At 48.2% G+C, this 17,833-nt stretch overlaps 1 protein-coding gene across 1 annotated transcript in view; it reads right to left on the bottom strand.

The window, feature by feature from the left end:
- Positions 1 to 7,770, bottom strand: part of CACNG4 (calcium voltage-gated channel auxiliary subunit gamma 4) — an 81,991-nt gene extending 74,221 nt beyond the window's left edge. The window contains exon 1 of the mRNA XM_033961786.1: positions 7,548 to 7,770. Within this exon, the coding sequence (XP_033817677.1) occupies positions 7,548 to 7,770 (223 nt within the window). The remainder of the gene's footprint in view (positions 1 to 7,547) is intronic.
- Between the last annotated feature and the right edge of the window lie 10,063 nt (positions 7,771 to 17,833).

Here is a 17,833-nt window from a genome sequence, read left to right as displayed (position 1 = left end):
GCGCGGTACAATGCCACGCACGCTAGACGCTAATGCCAGCATTGAGCTGGCGTTAGTTCTAGCTGCGTAGCGCAAGGTTAGCACATGCTAATCTGCTGCGTGCGCTAAAAAAGGCTAGCGTACCTTAGTAAAAGGAGCCCTTATATTTTAAATGAGATCTCACCAGAGCCTTATACAGGGGCATCAATACCTCCTTTTTCCTACTGGCTATACCTCTCCCTATGTACCCCAGCTTCAACCGTCACCTTTTCAACCTGTTTGGCCACCTTAAAATTATCACGTACTATTGAAAGGTCACTTGGATACACAAAGTCAGAGGCGTGAAGAAAGTACAAGAGTTTTATTCACAGCATGCCGGGACTCTAGTGCAGTTAATAGCCTGCCTACTAGAGTGTCAGAAACAGGAAATACACGGATTTTATGCCCTTTTCGCAAACCAATATATGCAAAAACTACAATTTTCATTTGTTACTTCTATAACTTTCTACAATTATTATTGGTCCTAAGCCAGCACTTATGATAGGTTCAGGGGTACAACTTATAGTCCTATAGGAAACTAGCTCATTTCTCTGCTTATCTAAATCTTACAGGTCTAAATTCTACATGTACAGAAGGGCAGGGCACATCATGGCTCAAACTCTTATCTATTCAGCTTACAATGTGGTAAGGTAGGGACATACATTTTAGGCAGATGAAGTCAATAGATTATACACTGTTTTCAGCTATGTAGGCCAGAGCAATATTTTAAACAACAGTTAACTATTTCATGACCCTACACTATCACTCCCAAGTCCTGCTCCTCTTTTGTGCACAAAAGTTCTTCACCTCCTACAAATTCAGATTGTACTTGAATGTAATTCACCTCGAGCTAAATCTCAAATCCCTTCCCTTTCAAGAGAATTCTTCTTTGCATTGTACAATTTGGAGTCTATTTTTGTCTTCTGGAGACTTTGGCAATACTTAATTCTGAACAACTGCCAAACTAGCCTACCTGCAAGTATTTGATAAACAGGTGAGAGTTGGGCTGGTACTAATATAGACAAATAAAACCCTAAGATGCAAGACTCTGCATGCACTACAACCCCCAGAGAAATAGAAACAAATGCATTTCTTCCTGAACAGTGCAAAATATAGACAGCAGATGTCATTTCTCAAAACTGACATAATTCAATCACTAAAATGAAAATAAAATAATTTCCCCTACCTTTGTTGCCTGGTGATTTTGGTTTTCAAACTATATTTCGCAATCTCTGGCTGCACATCCTTCTGTCTGTGCTCTTAACTGTGTATTTAGGGCCATCTTATCCATTTGTTGTTTTTCTCTCCTTCACTTTCTACCATACATCCATCTTTAGCATTAACTTTTAACATTCAACTTTCTTCCATTTTTCTACTTTCTTCTCAAAATCTACTTTTCCATGTCTTCCTAAACTAACTAAACTAAACTAAACTAAACTAAACCTTCCCATCTATCCATGTGTACCATCTCCTCCCTCTTTTTTCTTCCCTCCTCCCTTCTATCCATAGGAAGCATTTCTTCTTATCTCTTCCCTGTCACATCCATTGCTGTGCACCATCTCCTCCCTCTGTCTCCCCTTTCCCTCCATCCCTATGCACCATCTCATTCCTCTTCCATGGTCAAACATCTCTGTCTTCCCCCTTCCCCCCTCATATGGTCTGGCATCTTTCTCCTCTCCTTCCCATAGCCTGGAATCTCTCTCCTCTCCCATGGTCTGGCATATCTCTCTCTTTTCCTCCCTCTTTCCAAGGTATAACATCTCTCTCCTCTCCTTTTTACGGACTGGCATCTCTCTCCCCTCCTTCCCTTCCATTCTGTGGTCTGGCATATCTCTCTCGCTCTCTCTTTCCTATTCCAGTGGTCTGACATTTCTCCCTTCTTTGGGTCATCTTTCCTCCCTCCTTCCTCTCTACCACTATCATGTCCAACAATTCTCCCACTTTCTTCCTTTCCCCATATACATCATCTCTCTTTTCTTCTCATGCCACACACCTATGTCCAATAACTCTCTGTTCCTTTTCCCTCCCCCAGGGCAGAATTTCTTTCTCTCCCTTTCCACTACTCCACCTGTGCAGCATCTCTCTTTTCCTACTTTCCTACCCCCAACCCCCAAGCATTTGTCCTTCCCAACCCTCTCCCTGTATATACAGTATCTGTCTTCCCAGCCCCCTGAGCATCTGTCCTCCCTGCCTTCCCAACTCACTACTCCCTGCACCTAGCCTCTCCCTGTTGGGCTCTGCACCCAGCCCCCTTCCCTCCCCACTCTGTCAGGTTCTGCACCCAGTCCCCCCTCCACTCCCCTCTGTCAGGCTCTGCACCTAGCCCTCCCTCCCCTATCAGGCTCTGCACCTAGCCCTCCCTCCCCTATCAGGCTCTGCACCTAGCCCCCTCCCTCCTTTCTTCCCCTATCAAACTCTGCACCTAGCCCCCTTCCTCCCTCTCCTATCAGGCTCTGCACCTAGCCTCCTCCCTCCCTACCCTGTCAGGCACTGCACCCCCTTCACCTCCCATCATCCACCGCACCTAGCCCCCTCCCCCTGTCAGACTCTGCAGCCAGCCCACCCCCACTCTGTACCCAGCCACCCCCTCCTCCTACCAGACTCTGCATCTATCCACCCTCTCCTCCTGCCAGACTCTGCATCCAGCCCCCTTTTCCCTCCCTTCAGGCATTGCACCTAGCCCCCTTCTCCTCCCCCATTATGCACTGCACCTAGCCCCTCCCCCTGTCAGACTCTGCACCCAGCCCACCCCATACCCAACCACCCCCCTCCTGCCAGACTCTGCACCTAGCCCCCTCCCCTTGTTAGACTCTGCACCCAGCCCACCCCCACTCTGTACCCAGCAACCCCCTCCTCCTGCCAGACTCTGCATCCAGCCCCCTTTTCCCTCCCTTCAGGCACTGCACTTAGCCCCCTTTGCCTCCCCCATTATGCACTGCACCTAGCCCCCTCCCCCTGTCAGACTCTGCACCCAGCCCACCCCATACCCAACCACCCCCCCTCCTGCCAGACTCTGCACCTAGCCCCCTCCCCTTGTTAGACTCTGCCCCCAGCCCACCCCCACTCTGTACCCAGCCACCCCCCTCCTGCCAGACTCTGCACCTAGCCCCCTCCCTCCTTCCCCTGTCAGGCACTGCACCCCCTTCACCTCCCATCATTCACTGCACCAAGCCCCCTCCCCCTGTCAGACTCTGCACTAAGTCCACCCCCATTCTGTACCCAGCCACCCCCTCCTCCTGCCAGACTCTGCACCCAGTCACCCCCCCCTCCAGCCAGACTCTGCATCCAGCCCCCTTTCCCCTCCCTTCAGGCACTGCACCTAGCCCCCTTCTCCTCCCCCATTATGAACTGCACCTAGCCCCCTCCCCCTGTCAGACTCTGCACCCAGCCCACCCCTACTCTGTACCCAGCCACCCCCCTCCTGCCAGACTCTGCACCTAGCCCCCTCCCCTTGTTAGACTCTGCACCCAGCCACCCCCCTCCTGCCAGACTCTGCACCTAGCCCCCTCCCCCTCATCAGACTCTGCACCCAGCCTCCCCCTGTCAGACTCTGCACCCAGCCACCCTCTCCTCCTGCCAGACTCTGCATCCAGTCCTCTTTCCCCTCCCTTCAGGCACTGCACCTAGCCCCCTTCTCCCTCCCCCCCATTATGCACTGCACATAGCCCTCTCCCCCTGTCAGACTCTGCATCTAGCCCCGTCCTCCTTCCTCTTCTGGTCTGGTGGTCCAGCGGTCTTCATGGCTGGTTTCTTCTGCCACTGAGCGGCAATGAGTGGGAGTGCACTTTGATGTTCCTGCTTGGTGCTCAGCGGCTTCTTTGACTGGCTCTCGTGAATCGTGAGAGTTCATGGGAGCCAGTCAAAAGAAGCTGCTGAGTGCCGAGCAGGAACGTCAAAGTGCGTTCCCACTCATTGCCGCTCAGCGGCAGAAGAAACCAGCCGCGAAGACTGGGTTAGCAGCGGGGCAGGAACTCGCTTCACCGCTGGACCACCAGGGATAAAAGTAAGTGGCAATTTGGGGGGAGGCCACAACCCCTCTGGCCTCCCATTCCTGCGCCTATGGGTAAGGCTTAAGGCATCATGCCCCCTCACTCTGTATAGTTCAGTGGTTGTCAAGTCTGTCCTGGGGGACCACCAGCCAGTTAAGGATATTCTGAAAATCTAATGAATATGCATGAGAGATTTGCATATAATGGAGGTGACAGGCATGCAAATCTCTCTCATGCATATTCATTAGGGACAGTTTGACTGGTGGTCCCCCAGGAGAGGTCTGAGAACCACTGGCATAGCTGATGCCCTCTGCAATGAGAGGGCATAGGATGAAGTTAAGAGGTGATAGGTTCCGGAGTAATCTAAGGAAATACTTTTTTACAGAAAGGGTGGTAGATGTATGTCACAGTCTCCCGGAAGAGGTGGTGGACACAGAGACTGTGTCTGAATTCAAAAGGGCCTTGGATAGGCACGTGGGATCTCTTGGAGAGAGAAAGAGTTAATGGTTACTGCGGATGGGCAGACTGGATGGGCCATTTGGCCTTTATCCACCATCATGTTACAATGTTTCTGTAAAACAATTCAAAAAATAATCACCTTCTTTCCACAGAAATAAACAACCAAATACTTTTATGGTCACAGAGTGACTCTAGGTTTCTAAGTGAACGCTCAGACCCATAACCAAACTCTAGTGAAACGTCACGGAGTCAGTTATAATAGAGATCATCACAGCAAGTTCACTGTCTCTGCCACCTGAAGGAGTGTCCGGTCCCTGGTAAGCCTATTTAATAGTATTTGAAAGGTTTTGAAACATTTAGTATGAATGCATTTATTAGTCTTGGGTTTCTAGTTCACCCTGACACTGTTGTCACAGTAGAAGGTGGTTAGAAAGTTATTGTTTTTCCTTTGCAGTGCCCCTCCTGAGGAAGCCAATCGTGAAACCCAGTTTGGGGGGGTTTAACAGCTTATGGCAGTTGCAATGTGTTAGTACTTTAAATATGTCCCCGGAGCAGTGAAAGAGCAACAGCAGTGCCATCCTGCATTCAGATAAGTTACCTATCTTTTCCTTGTATGCAGAGACAGTGAACTTGCTGTGATGGTCTCTATTATAACTGACTCCGTGACTTTTCACTAGAGTTTGGTTATGGGTCTGAGCGTTCACTTAGAAACCTAGAGTCACTGTGTGACCATAAAAGTATTTGGTTGTTTATTTAGGTGGAAATAAGATGATTATTTTTTGAATTGTTATATGGTTATCACTTTTGAAGAAACAAAGTCCCTTATATTTTATGTACAATGTTTCTATAACCATAAAGTTCTATGACATCACAATGCAAGTGTTAAGAGCCTTAGCCTATAAGAAGAGGAGATGCAAATGTTTAAGAGCCTTAGCCAATAGGGAGAGGAGGAGATAGTGGATGCTGTGGATAGGCCATTTGGCCTTTATCTGACATCAGGTTTCTGTGTTTCTATGATGGGCAGCCCCGTCTCTCTCCACTACCTAGTCACTGTTTTATGAGTTTGAAGGTTGAGTTGCATCACAAGTTAGGACACTCTCCCCCCCCCCCCCCCCCGGCTATGAACAGATGTATTACATCATCTTTTAGTTTAATACATTCTGTCCCCACCAGGATCCTCCCATCCCCACTCGTCCCCGTCAGGATCCTCTCCGTCCCCACCCATCCCCGCCAGGATCCTCTCCGTCCCCACCCATCCCTGTCAGGATCCTCTCTGTCCCCACCCATCCCCGCCAGGATCCTCTCCGTCCCCACCCGTCCCCGCCAGGATCCTCTCCGTCCCCACCCGTCCATGTCAGGATCCTCTCTGACCCCACCCATCCCTGCCAGGATCCTCTCCGTCCCCACCCGTCCCCACCAGGATCCTCTCCGTCCCCACCCATCCCTGTCAGGATCCTCTCTGTCCCCACCCATCCCCGCCAGGATCCTCTCCGTCCCCACCAGGATCCTCTCCGTCCCCACCCGTCCATGTCAGGATCCTCTCTGACCCCACCCATCCCTGCCAGGATCCTCTCCGTCCCCACCCGTCCCCGTCAGGATCCTCTCCGTCCCCACCCATCCCTGCCAGGATGCTCTCCATCCCCACCTGTCCCTGCCAGGATCCTCTCCATCCCCACCCGTCCCCATCAGGATCCTCTCTGTCCCCACACGTCCCTGCCAGGATCCTCTCCGTCCCCACCCGTCCCTGTCAGGATCCTCTCCGTCCCCACCCATCCCCGCCAGGATCCTCTCCGTCCCCACCTGTCCCCGCCAAGATCCTCTCCGTCCCCACCTGTCCCCGCCAGGATCCTCTCCGTCCCCACCCATCCCTGCCAGGATCCTCTCCATCCCCACCCATCCCCGCAAGGAATTACCTCCATCCCCGCCCGTCCCCATAAAAAGCAGCAATTACTTCTGACAGGATCATCAATTCCACAGTTTCTTTTGTGTTTGCGCTGCTGTTTTCCTTGTGGAATCTCTTTGGTGGAACCCTTTTTTTGTTTTCTGTTCAGGTAATTAACTTATAAACCCCCTCTTTTACTAAGGCTGACGTGTCCATTATATTATATGGACGAACCCTGCTTCAAAAGCCTTCCAACCCCGTGGGAGTCCCGTGGATCAGAGGGGGGGTCCCCATGGGTCCCTTAGGTTAGGGGGGATTCCCGCAGGACCCCTGCGGGACCCGTTGGATTCCAGCGATTCCCGTTCCCGTGTAGATCTCTAGTTCAAAAGCCGAATTGTCAGATGCTTTTATTTAATGCACACTTTCCGTCCCTAGGCAAGAGGAATCTGAGCAAATTAGCAACAGCTGGACTTTGTAACATCCTCATGTCCCCGTCCACCCCTCCCCCTCCCCTTCACTTCATTCCTACTGTCTCGGTAGCCCTGAACTTCCCTCCACCCCCTCCAGAGATTGTGTATTGCCTGTCAAATTACTGGGAGGTTTTGTTTCTCCGGGAGTGTGTTTCCACAGCCTGCTGTGTTGGTTTATCTAGGCAGACACACAAACGACGCTGCCAGTTTGCCGTTCGGGAGTTTAACTTATTAATTTTTTTTTTTTAAATTCGTTTTATATCGGGTCCTCCCCAACGAGCTCAGAACGGGGTTAACTGAGACTTAAGCGCAGACGTAAGAGACAAGATCCACCCCCTCCCCTTCCCCCCCCCCCCATTCGTTCCACAAAGATGATCCCCAAGACTAACCTGGCTAAAGTCATCGTACTGTACTGTCAATGGCAAGGTTCCCATAGCAATCTTACAGATAACTTGTTGCCAAGCAACAGCATCAGATACAGCCTAAAAGAGAGTGGTACATTTTTGAATCCTTTTGGGACCCAGACTTGAATTATTTTATTACTGCACCTGATGCCTCTGTAGGTTCTCCAAATAATATCCCGCACAAAATAAATGATTTTTACATTTTCTCTCCACTTTGCTGTCTTTTTTTCTCTTTCACCTTTTTATTTTTTCTCTCTCTCTTGACACAATAACTCGAAGCTGCTATTTGCATCAGTTAAAACGACTGATAAGAAATTCACGATACCTTCAAGGCAGCATATCCTCCAGAGCCCCGAATGAGTAAGATCCCCTTTCGTCTTTTTGGGCTGAGTCTGTGCTTCATCCATGGTGATGTTGGTGCCGTTACAGATGTGAGCCCTGGAGTAGAGCCAGTAATCGGTGCCAATCGCGATGGTCATCAGGCTGAAGGCAGCGAAGGCGCCCGCTGTGGTCAGCAGCATCTGGACCCCGCGATCACACCACACCATAGTGCATCATAGTCTCCGCCACCCGAGCGGTGAAAGGGGCGCCCAGACCCTGCCGGGCTGCTTTGCCCCTGGCTAATCGCCTGTCTCGGCTGCACCCATGCACACGGTCTCAGACAAAAGAAACCGACGAGGTGGGAAAGGAGCGAGGAGAAAAAAAAAAAGTGACAAAGGCTTTGCCTGCACTCCAGAAAAGTGCCAGGAGCTCCTGGAGCGTGATCAGCTCTACCAACTGCGCTCTCTGAAGTGGTGTGTGTGGCTCTCTGGGCTGGTCTGATCTCTGCTTTGTGGATCCTCCGCCTCCTGTCCCTAAACTCCAGCCGTAGGAGCCAGGAAGGGTTCAGACGGCAGCTTCCCCCCCTCTGGGGTGGGGGGAGAGATAAATATGCAAAGAACTGGGCGGAGATTGATTCTTTAAGTGAAAAACATGAGACTCTGACCCACCTCCAAGCAGTAGAATAAAAAAAATAAATAAATAAAGCTATCTTTAATACTGTATGCCAATTACCCCTATGTGAAATTCTTTATGGTACTACAGCTACTTAAACTTCATTGCCTTGATATAAACTGAATCCAGTTTAGTTGTGAATTGCCTTCTGTGGGTAGTGTTTGTTTTCATAATTTCCTTTGCCTTGTATCAGTCAGTCCCTCACAATTTATTGCCAGACAGACTAGGAGAATACATCAAGAAAACCTTTGATAGTTAACCAACGGATTTATTAACATCATAAAGCAAAATGGTATTAGACCCATTAGTCTCGTCTTTTGAATTTGAAAAAAAATTGTGGCCTATCTGTAGGGAGAACTGCTTCCTGGTTGCGGGCCAGAGGTGGCAGAAGGCAGGGTCTGTCTGGGCCCGCTCAATTCATCCTCTGTCACACACCACAGCTGAATAAGAATTCTGCTTCTGTTTTTTGGTTTTTTTTCCTGGGCAGCATCGATGTACACAGGCAAAAAGAATTTTTCATTTTAGTAATTTCTGGAAATTTTCCCTGTTTACATGTTGCTTATTTTTAAAGCATGCTTCACGCATAAATGCCACCTTTTACCGTGGCCTGGGGGGCGCTAAATGCGCTGGCACTGCTCTGACCCTCAAAGGAATTCTGTGAGCATCGGAGAACTTAGCCCTCCGGGGGCCGCAGTAAAAACCTCTACCACGGCTTAGTAAAAGGGGAGGTGGTAGGTTTTTGTGTCTGCAGGTTAATTGTGCATAAATTTATGTTAACGCATGTTTAATATTACAAACGCTAATGGCTCCTTTTACGAAGGTGCGCTAGCGTTTTTAGCGCAGGCGCCAGATTAGCGCACGCTAGCCGAAAAACTACCGCCTGCTCAAGAGGAGGCGGTAGCGGCTAGCGCGCAAGGCGTTTTGTCACGCGCTATTCCGCGCATTAAGGCCCTCGCGCACCTTCGTAAAAGGAGCCCTAAAAGTTTTAAGGTGTGCTAACAGATTTAGCATGCACTAAATTCTAAGAAGCCCAATTTATTATTTAGGGCTGGACTCTCTAATAATGCCGGTAAAATCCGATGAGTCGCTGTCGTGGCCGTAAATGTAACCATTTCAAAAAGACGAGTCATTCTCGAAGAATCGCACATGCAAATGAGGGTCACAGAGGGTCATAAAATTAACGTGAGTTGCTGGTGATAGCGACTGGCACGTGCGTAGAATAGGCCATGGAAAGAGGTGCCAATGTGCTCATGTGCCGGGAAAAAGCTACGCCTTACACACGCATATTGTGGGCGTGCCTTATTGGAGCGCAATATATGCACACAGGTATCCCTCCTGCCATTTGTTTTGGGTTCGGGGGTGCCTGGCTTGGGAGGGGGGCCCAATTGAGGGCCTTCATTAGTGGTGGGGGACTATTTTCCTTTTTTTTTATGGGATAAATATTTTGCGTGTGTAACACATGCAAAATATCTGTGCCATTAAAAGAAAATGGAAAATCGGACAGTTTTTACAATCGCTAAAACCCCTTTTAGTTTTTTTAAATAGCCAAGCAACGTTAGTGCATCAAATCGCTTGTCTATTTTGCATGGGGTTTTAGCTAATTTGCAAGGCTGGATTGGAAATGGGCGATCGAGGGGAAAAAAACACGCGGTGGGCCGTTTTGTCTCTTTTCTTGGATTATGACACATTTCTCATATCTATAGTGCTCCAAGAGAACAGACAGAAGGAGGTGAAGGCAGTGTATTTCCTCTTCTAAGGATATTAGGAGAACATAGCATGTGGATGATAATGCTTCTCCATTTCCACCAACTTCCTCTAGTACTTTTGGAGGTATCAAGAGCAGATGAGCAGAAAAGCACTCCCCCTGGTGGAAAGGGCTACATCAATTTGCTGCACGGTCGTCTATACTTTCCCTTCTGGAACCTTTCACATTATATTTAATGGTTAAGGCCTAATGGCCCTGTGAGAGAGTCAGAGGCAGCAGGGAACGCTAATCAGAGAGAGAATCTCGGAGAGAGGCAGGAGCCAGAAGGCCTTGAGCATGCGCAGATGCTCAAGGCCCAGTCCAGGAAGAGGCAGGATCTTCGGGCACTGGCACCTCCTGTGGGTTGGTGCTGCATGCCAGTGCCAGATTGGGGGTAAGCCTTTAGTTTGGGTGGGCGGGGGATGCCGGTTTGCGAGGGGGGGGGGCGATGCCGGTTCGCGGGCGGGGGGACTAGCAAATCGAATCAATGCTCGGTTTGCGAGTCACGATTTGCGAAAATGTTTTGTTTATCTTGCAAAACACTCGCAAACCGCGTTACTCACAAACCGAGGTTTGACTGTATATCTTTTCCAGTTTAAGATTCATTCAGGGAAGTGCAAGAGTGAGAGGGGGGGGGCTTCCAAATCTAGAGACTGATACAAGCCTCAAGGAACAGACTCTCCAGGAGAGTTCTCTGAGAGAGAAGTCACAACCAGGGAGGTCACGAGCTGATACAGAGCTCTGGAAACAGACTAATACTTATGAGGAGAGTGAAAGCAGGGTTCCTGAGGTAAGCCCAACTTATTATTCTGAGAATTGTGGAATATGCTCATGAGTCTGGCTGGGACTGTTTATTTGAATAGAGAAACTGCTTCCCCTGAGCCTGTGAATGAACAGGCTCATAAGAGTGTATAAATAAAAGCTTTCCTTATACTTTCCAACCGTATCTGCCTAAGTTTTTGTGTGAAGGTGAACAGGGGGTTCCTGGAAAACCTAGACAGGATCTCCTATAGGCCCTTAAAGAAAATCTTTCTTTCACATATTTAGTTGGACTAACACAACAACCAAGTTCAATTCACTTTTCAAAGTGAAAGGTCACTTGGACACACAAAGGCAGAGGCGTGAAGAAAGTACAAGAGGTTTATTTACAGCATGCTGGACTCTAGTGCAGTTAACAGCCTGCCTACTAGAGTGTTAGAATCAGGAAATGCATGGACTTTTAAGCCCTTTTCACTAAGCATATGCAAACTAATATATGCAAAAACTACAATTTTCATTTGTTACTTCTATAACTTTTCTACAATTATTATGATAGGTTCAGGGATACAACTTATAGTCCTATAGGAAACTAGCTCATTTCTCTGCTTATCTAAATCTTACAGTTTTAAATGTTACATATACAGAAGGGCAGGGTACATCATGGCTCAAACTCTTATCTATTTAGCTTACAATGTGGTAAGGTAGGGACATACATTTTAGGCAGATGAGGTCAGTAGATTGTACACTGTTTTCAGCTATGTAGGCCAGAGCAATATTTTAAACAACAGTTAACCATTTCATGACCCTACATTAGCTTCTTGGGTGTAGAGCAAAAGTTTGCTTCCGCTGAGATTTATGGCGGTATAAATTTATTTTTAAAGTAAATACTCTGGAAAGGAGACCCAGATGGAGGTAGCTGTGAATGTAATTACCAGGGCTCAATTAAAATCTGAGAGCATTAACAGAGTCGAAAGCCCTGCCAGCTTATGAGGCCTACAGCAAGACAACACCTGGAAACCTCTTTGCATTTGTTCATGAAAGAAAAGCGCAAACAGCATTTTCCAAGACTCGGAAGCCTGGGATCCATGCACAATTGACAGTTTTTCTTCCCGCAGTCACCGATATTCTTGCTGCAGAGAAATATGTGCGAAATCTCTCTCCCGCCCCGGTTCTAATGTGAAAAATTCAAAGTTTAGAACCAGAAGCACAAGAGAATGTTTTATACGTGTCTGCACCACTGATAATGGTGAGGCCAATGAAATTATGCAGCAGCTTGCGGGACCTCTCTGTGCAGGGAATCAGGATATTGCGCTACTGGCTGAATGGTAGATTTTGTTTTGCTTTTGTTGTCGGCTACTGGCATCGGCATTAGAGGCTTGGCGTTATTACTCATCACGTATCCAGGGGGGCCTTGTCAGCTTATTTGGTGGAGAGTAGAATCATTTTTCAGTGATCAATTTACTTCTAGCTTACAGGGCTCCCTCCCGCTCTGTGTTGAGCAGTGAAAGAGGAGTCATATGTCTGGCACAAATGATCTCTTTCAGAGGGGCACAGGTCGTTTTACTGAGGCTTATAAAGATATAGAAATAATGTAGTGCAGAGGAGGGAATGAAGGCATGAGGGGAGATCTTTTGGTATGATCTAAGGTGGTGTTTCTCAACTTGGTCCTGGAGAACCCCCTTGACAATCAGGTTTTCAAGATATCATAGTAACATAGTAAATGACGGCAGATAAAGACCTGAATTATCCATCTAGTCTATCCAAACATACACTCTCTATAATTTAATGATTTAATTTAAATTGTTCTTTTTCTTAGATATTTCTGGGCTAGAAACCCAGAGCTCTGTCAGGTATTGTGCATCTATTGGAGTCTCGTCGAAGCTCTCTCCAGCACATCCAGCTCATCCCAGACCATCCTCAACTGAATGGCCATATACGTGACACAAGCTGTGCAAGTCTGCCCAATACTGGCCTTAGTTCTTCAATATATACCCATTATTTTCTGTTTCGAGATCCTCTTTGTTCATCCCACGCTTTATTTTTTTTAACTCCATCACCGTTTTGCTCTCCACTACCTCCCTCGGGAGCGCATTCCAGGCATCCACCACCCTCTCCACAAAGAAGGATTTCCTAACATTACTCTTGAGTCTACCACCCCTCAACCTCATATTATGCCCTCTGGGTTTTACCATATCCACAATGAATATGCATAAACTTGATTTGTATACTTTGCCTCCGGTATATGCAAATTTCTTTCATGCATATTCATTGTGGATATCCTGAAAACCTGAATGGCAAGAGGGTACTCCAGGACCGAGTTGAGCAACGCCCTAGATGCTGGGTTCCGCCACCTTCATAATATTTTTTTAAAACTGAACATTTTAACCCTCATATAAATGGGATCTCCTGGTACTGACTGCAGAGGAAAGCCGGTAGGAGAGAAAACAGAAGGTAGGATGTGCCGATTACTAATAATGCCTGGCAATGCACAGATGGTCAGGAAAATAGAGTTTTGCAAGCAGCCAAGACTCTTTATCTGCCCCTCCCCCAGCCAGGAGCTAACTTGCTAGGATAGATATCTGCCTTGGAAGCCAATGAATTAGCACATCTGAGAGGATGTTTCCTAAATGTTTGGGCCCTAGGCACATGTCTGCTTTGAATAATGTTAATTTGGCCGTACCTCGAATACTATGTGCATTTCTGATTACAGTATCTCAAAAAAGATGTAGCAGGATTAGAAAAGGCACAGAGAAGGGCAACAAAAATGATAAAAGGGATGGGATGACTTTTCTATGAAGAAAGGTTAAAGTGGCCAGGGCATTTCAGCTTGGAGAAGAGACGGCTCAGGGGTGATATGATAGAGGTCTATAAAATACTGGGTGGACTGGAAAGGGTAGATGTGAATCACTTGTTTACTCTTTCCAAAAATACTAGGACCAGGGGGCATACGATGAAGCTATGTAGTGAGTGGCGTACCTAGGTGGGGGTGGGGGGGGGGGGGGCGGGCCGCCCCGGGTACCAGCCCTAAGGGGGTGTTCCCGGCCTTGCCGTTCAGTCCCCCGCCACCCCCGAAGGACCGCTCGCCCCAATGACCTTCATGCACCACCTGTGAAGCAGCCCGCAGCAGGATCGCGAAGTCAGCGTCAGCATCCCTGCGCTGCTTCCTGCGCCGCGATCCCGCCCCTCCTCTGACGTCAGAGGAGGGGCGGGACCGTGGCGCAGGAAGCAGCGCAAGGATCGCTGACGCTGACTTCGCGATCCTGCTGCGGCTGCTTCATAGGTGGTGCGGGGAGGCCAGGGGGGCGAGCGGTCCTTCGGGGTGGGTCGGGGCATCAGGCCTTCAGGGTGGGGCGGGCGGGCAGGCAAGCAGGCTTTCAAGGGGGAGGGGGTGACAGGCAGGCAGGCAGGCCTTCAAGGGGGGACAGGCCTTCGGGGGGGGGTGCAGACCTTCAAGGGGTGCAGGCCTTCAAGGGGGGCAGGCAGGCCTTCAGGGGGGTGCAGGCCTTCGGGGGGGGTGTAGGCCTTTGGGGGGGTGCAGACCTTCAAGGGGGTGCAGGCCTTCAAGGGGGGGAACAGGCCTTCAAGGGGGGAAAGGCAGGCAGGCCTTCAAGGGGGGACAGGCCTACAAGGGGGGGGACAGGCCTACAAAGGGGGGGACAGGCCTACAAGGGGGGGGGACAGGCCTTCAAGGGGGGGACAGGCCTTCGGGGGGGTGCAGACCTTCAAGGGAGTGCAGGCCTTCGGGGGGGGGGGGTGCAGTCCTTCAAGGGGGTGCAGGCCTTCAAGGGGGGGAAAGGCAGGCAGGCAGGCCTTCAAGGGGGGGACAGGCCTACAAGGGGGGGAGAAGCTACAAGGGGGTGGTACAAGCCTTCAAGTGGGGGACAGGCCTTCGGGGGGGGTGCAGACCTTCAAGGGAGTGCAGGCCTTCGAGGGGGGGGGTGCAGGCCTTCAAGGGGGTGCAGGCCTTCAAGGGGGGACAGGCCTTCAAGGGGGGAAAGGCAGGCAGGCAGGCCTTCAAGGGGGGGACAGGCCTACAAGGGGAGGGGAGAAGCTACAAGGGGGTGGGACAGGCCTTCAAGTGGGGGACAGGCCTTCGGGGGGGTGCAGGCCTTCGGGGGGTGCAGACCTTCAAGGGGGGGACAGGCAGGCAGGCCTTCAAGGGGGGGACAGGCCTACAAGGGGAAGGGACAGGCCTTCAAGGGGGGTGCAGGCCTTCAAGGTGGGACAGGCAGACCTTTAAGGGGGGACAGGCCTTTGGGGGGGGACCATGATTTAGAAGTACACGGAGGGAAGGGGGTGTTCAAAGAGACATGCATATGCCAAACTTTGGGGGGGGGAAGAAATAATGGGTCTGAAAATAGAGGAGAGGGAGAGAGATGATGGACCATGGGATTTAGGGAGGGAAGGAACAGAAAGGGAGAGAAATTGGACACAAAGGATGGTGTGGAGGAGGGATAGAGATACTGGATAGGAGGGTAATTAGGAAAAGAAACGGAGAGACGGTGGACTCTGGGATGGTGGGGAAGGAGGGAGAGATGCCGGATGAAAGGGTATTTAAGAAAAGGTGGATCTGTGGAGGGAGATGAAAAAAAGGAAAGATACCAGACTTCCTGGGAAGGGAAGGGAAATGGAAAGGGAGGACAGAGTTGGCAGATGGATGGTTAGCATGCAGAAAGAAGGAGACCCTGGCAAGCAAGTTATCAGAAGAAAACCAGAGCCTTGGACCAACAAGATTTGAAATATAACCAGACAACAAAAGGTAGAAAAATTAATTTTATTTTCTGTTTTGTGATTATAACATGTCAGATTTGAAATGTGTATCCTGCCAGAGCTGGTGTTGGACTGCAAACGTGAGCTAGGATTTAACAGAAAGAGGAAAAGTCCTTTTTGTTTCTTTACTGTATTTTATTTACACCACAGCGCCAGTGTGGTTAGGAGAAGCCAAAGGGGGTGAAAAAGCTATAAAACCCACCAGGAGTTTTGAAAAAAATCACCCAACTGGGCAGGAAAATCGAATTGAAAAACCAATTCAATAGGGCTGAATCGAATCAAAATTTTTTTTTCCTGTATCTGGCAGCATTAGTTTGCGCTACTGTCTTAGACTTTAGGACCTGGGATTGGGGAGAGATGGCATCCTCAGTACTTTATAATGCAAGTGAAACGAGGATTTGGTCAGACTTTTGAAGGGTCTGCAGAAAAAAAATATTGTATAGGCCGGGGACATGAGACAGCAGGAAATGGGAACTTTTCTTCCTTCTATTTTTGTGAATGGAAAGGCTGAGGATGTCAGAGAGGTCAGTTAAAATATGTGCTTTATAAGAAAATATAATAATGTGTTTTATAAAGTTTATAGCATAGCTGGCCTACCCAGTGAGGTGTTCCTAGTGGTGATGGTGGCAGCGTGTCAATGTGTTGAGAGGAAGAGGTGGTCTGGGAAATTCTGCTGAGCAAACTCCGGGCCCATTTCCACCCCCCAGTTAGTCCACTCCACTCAACTGATTCACACACTGAGTGGGTCTTTGGGTGTTGTTTTGGGATCTCTTCCAGTGGTTTATCTCCTTCTGGTCCAAGGAAGGAAACTTTGTTATCCTTAGCATTGACCTACAGAATATGTTTGTAACAGCGCTGCTTGTGTGGCATTAGGCTATGTAGTGATCGAAAGAAAAAAACAGACCTTTGCACATTTTTGCACTATATGGTGGGTGTATGAGGAGATTCACATTTCCTGCACAGCTAAGTCCATGTGAAGTTACCTTGTGCTGTATTTGACATCTAGCAAGGTCTCTGTTTGAAAGGAAAGATCTAAACTTAAAAATGAAGTGGCCAGAAGTTATGGTAAAAGCAGATAGTGTAGCTGGTTTTAAGAAAGATTTGGACAAATTCCTGGAGGAAAAGTCCATAATCTGTTATTAAGACATGGGGGAAGTGTCTGCTTGCCCTGGATCGGTAGCATGGAATGTTGCTACTCTTTGGGTTTTGACCAGGTATTAGTGTCCTGGATTGGCTACCATGAGAATGGGCTACTGGGCATGATGGACCATTGGTCTGACCCAGTTAGGCTATTCTTATGTTATGTTCTCATCTGTAGGGGCCTTTGTTTTCACTTCTTATTTTAATGTATTTTTTTTCTGGGAACTTATCAGTGTTTTTTATAATGGGAACAAAAATGGAAGAGAATTAATGTGTGTGGAATGGGGGGTAACTAATTTCTTCAGCTAAATAATTCAATCCACTTCAAACAGACATAGGAGAACTTGTGCACCATTCACACACCCTCCAACCAAAAACGTCAAAAGAAAAAAACTGTTCGACAACCTCCTAGCCATTCGAGCTGCAACACTCGACCCCCAACTCTACAACCAATTGATATCAACCACAGACTGCAAAACCTTCAAAAAGAAATAAAAACCCTTCTATTCAAAAAACACATAAAACCGAACTAACACAATCAGAACTGTCCCAAGCATCACCTGCAACTACTCCATATGTACTTCTAATGTCATGACAATTTAGACATAATTTATGTTATGTTATGTTTGGAATAATGGTTACATATATGAGGTTCAATAAAAGAAAATTTTCACTGCCTGTTTCTATTCTGACCAGTTATTCCATTTCATGGTTATTGCAAAAAAAAAAAAAAAAAAAATTTTTTTACATGGGGGGGGGGGGTGTCAAAAAATGATGGGCCCCGGGTGCCACATACCCTAGGTACGCCACTGTATGTAGTAGATTTAAAACAAACCAGAGAAAATATTTCTTGATACAACATATAATTAAACTGTAGAATTAATTGCTGGAGAATGTGATGAAATCAGTTTAGCAGGGTTTAAAAAAGGTTTGGATAATTTTCTAAAAGAAAAGTCCATTGACTATTATTGAGCTGGCCTGGGGAAATCCACTGCTTATTTCTAGGAGAAGCAGCATAAAATCTGTTTTACTACTTGGGATCTAACTAGGTACTTGGGTCCTGGGTTGGCCACTGTTGGAAACAGGATACTGGGCTTGATGGATGTTTGCTCTGTCCCAGAATAGCAATTCTTATGTTCTTATGAGAGCCAAGTACAGGTAGTCATCGACTTACGACCGCAATTGATTCCGACTGCTAGGTTGTA

This window comes from Geotrypetes seraphini, chromosome 10, assembly GCF_902459505.1.
Source record: "Geotrypetes seraphini chromosome 10, aGeoSer1.1, whole genome shotgun sequence".
Taxonomy (NCBI): domain Eukaryota; kingdom Metazoa; phylum Chordata; class Amphibia; order Gymnophiona; family Dermophiidae; genus Geotrypetes; species Geotrypetes seraphini.
The sequence above is the reverse complement of the archived record's forward strand: the minus strand, read 5'-3'. Positions and strand labels throughout refer to the sequence as shown.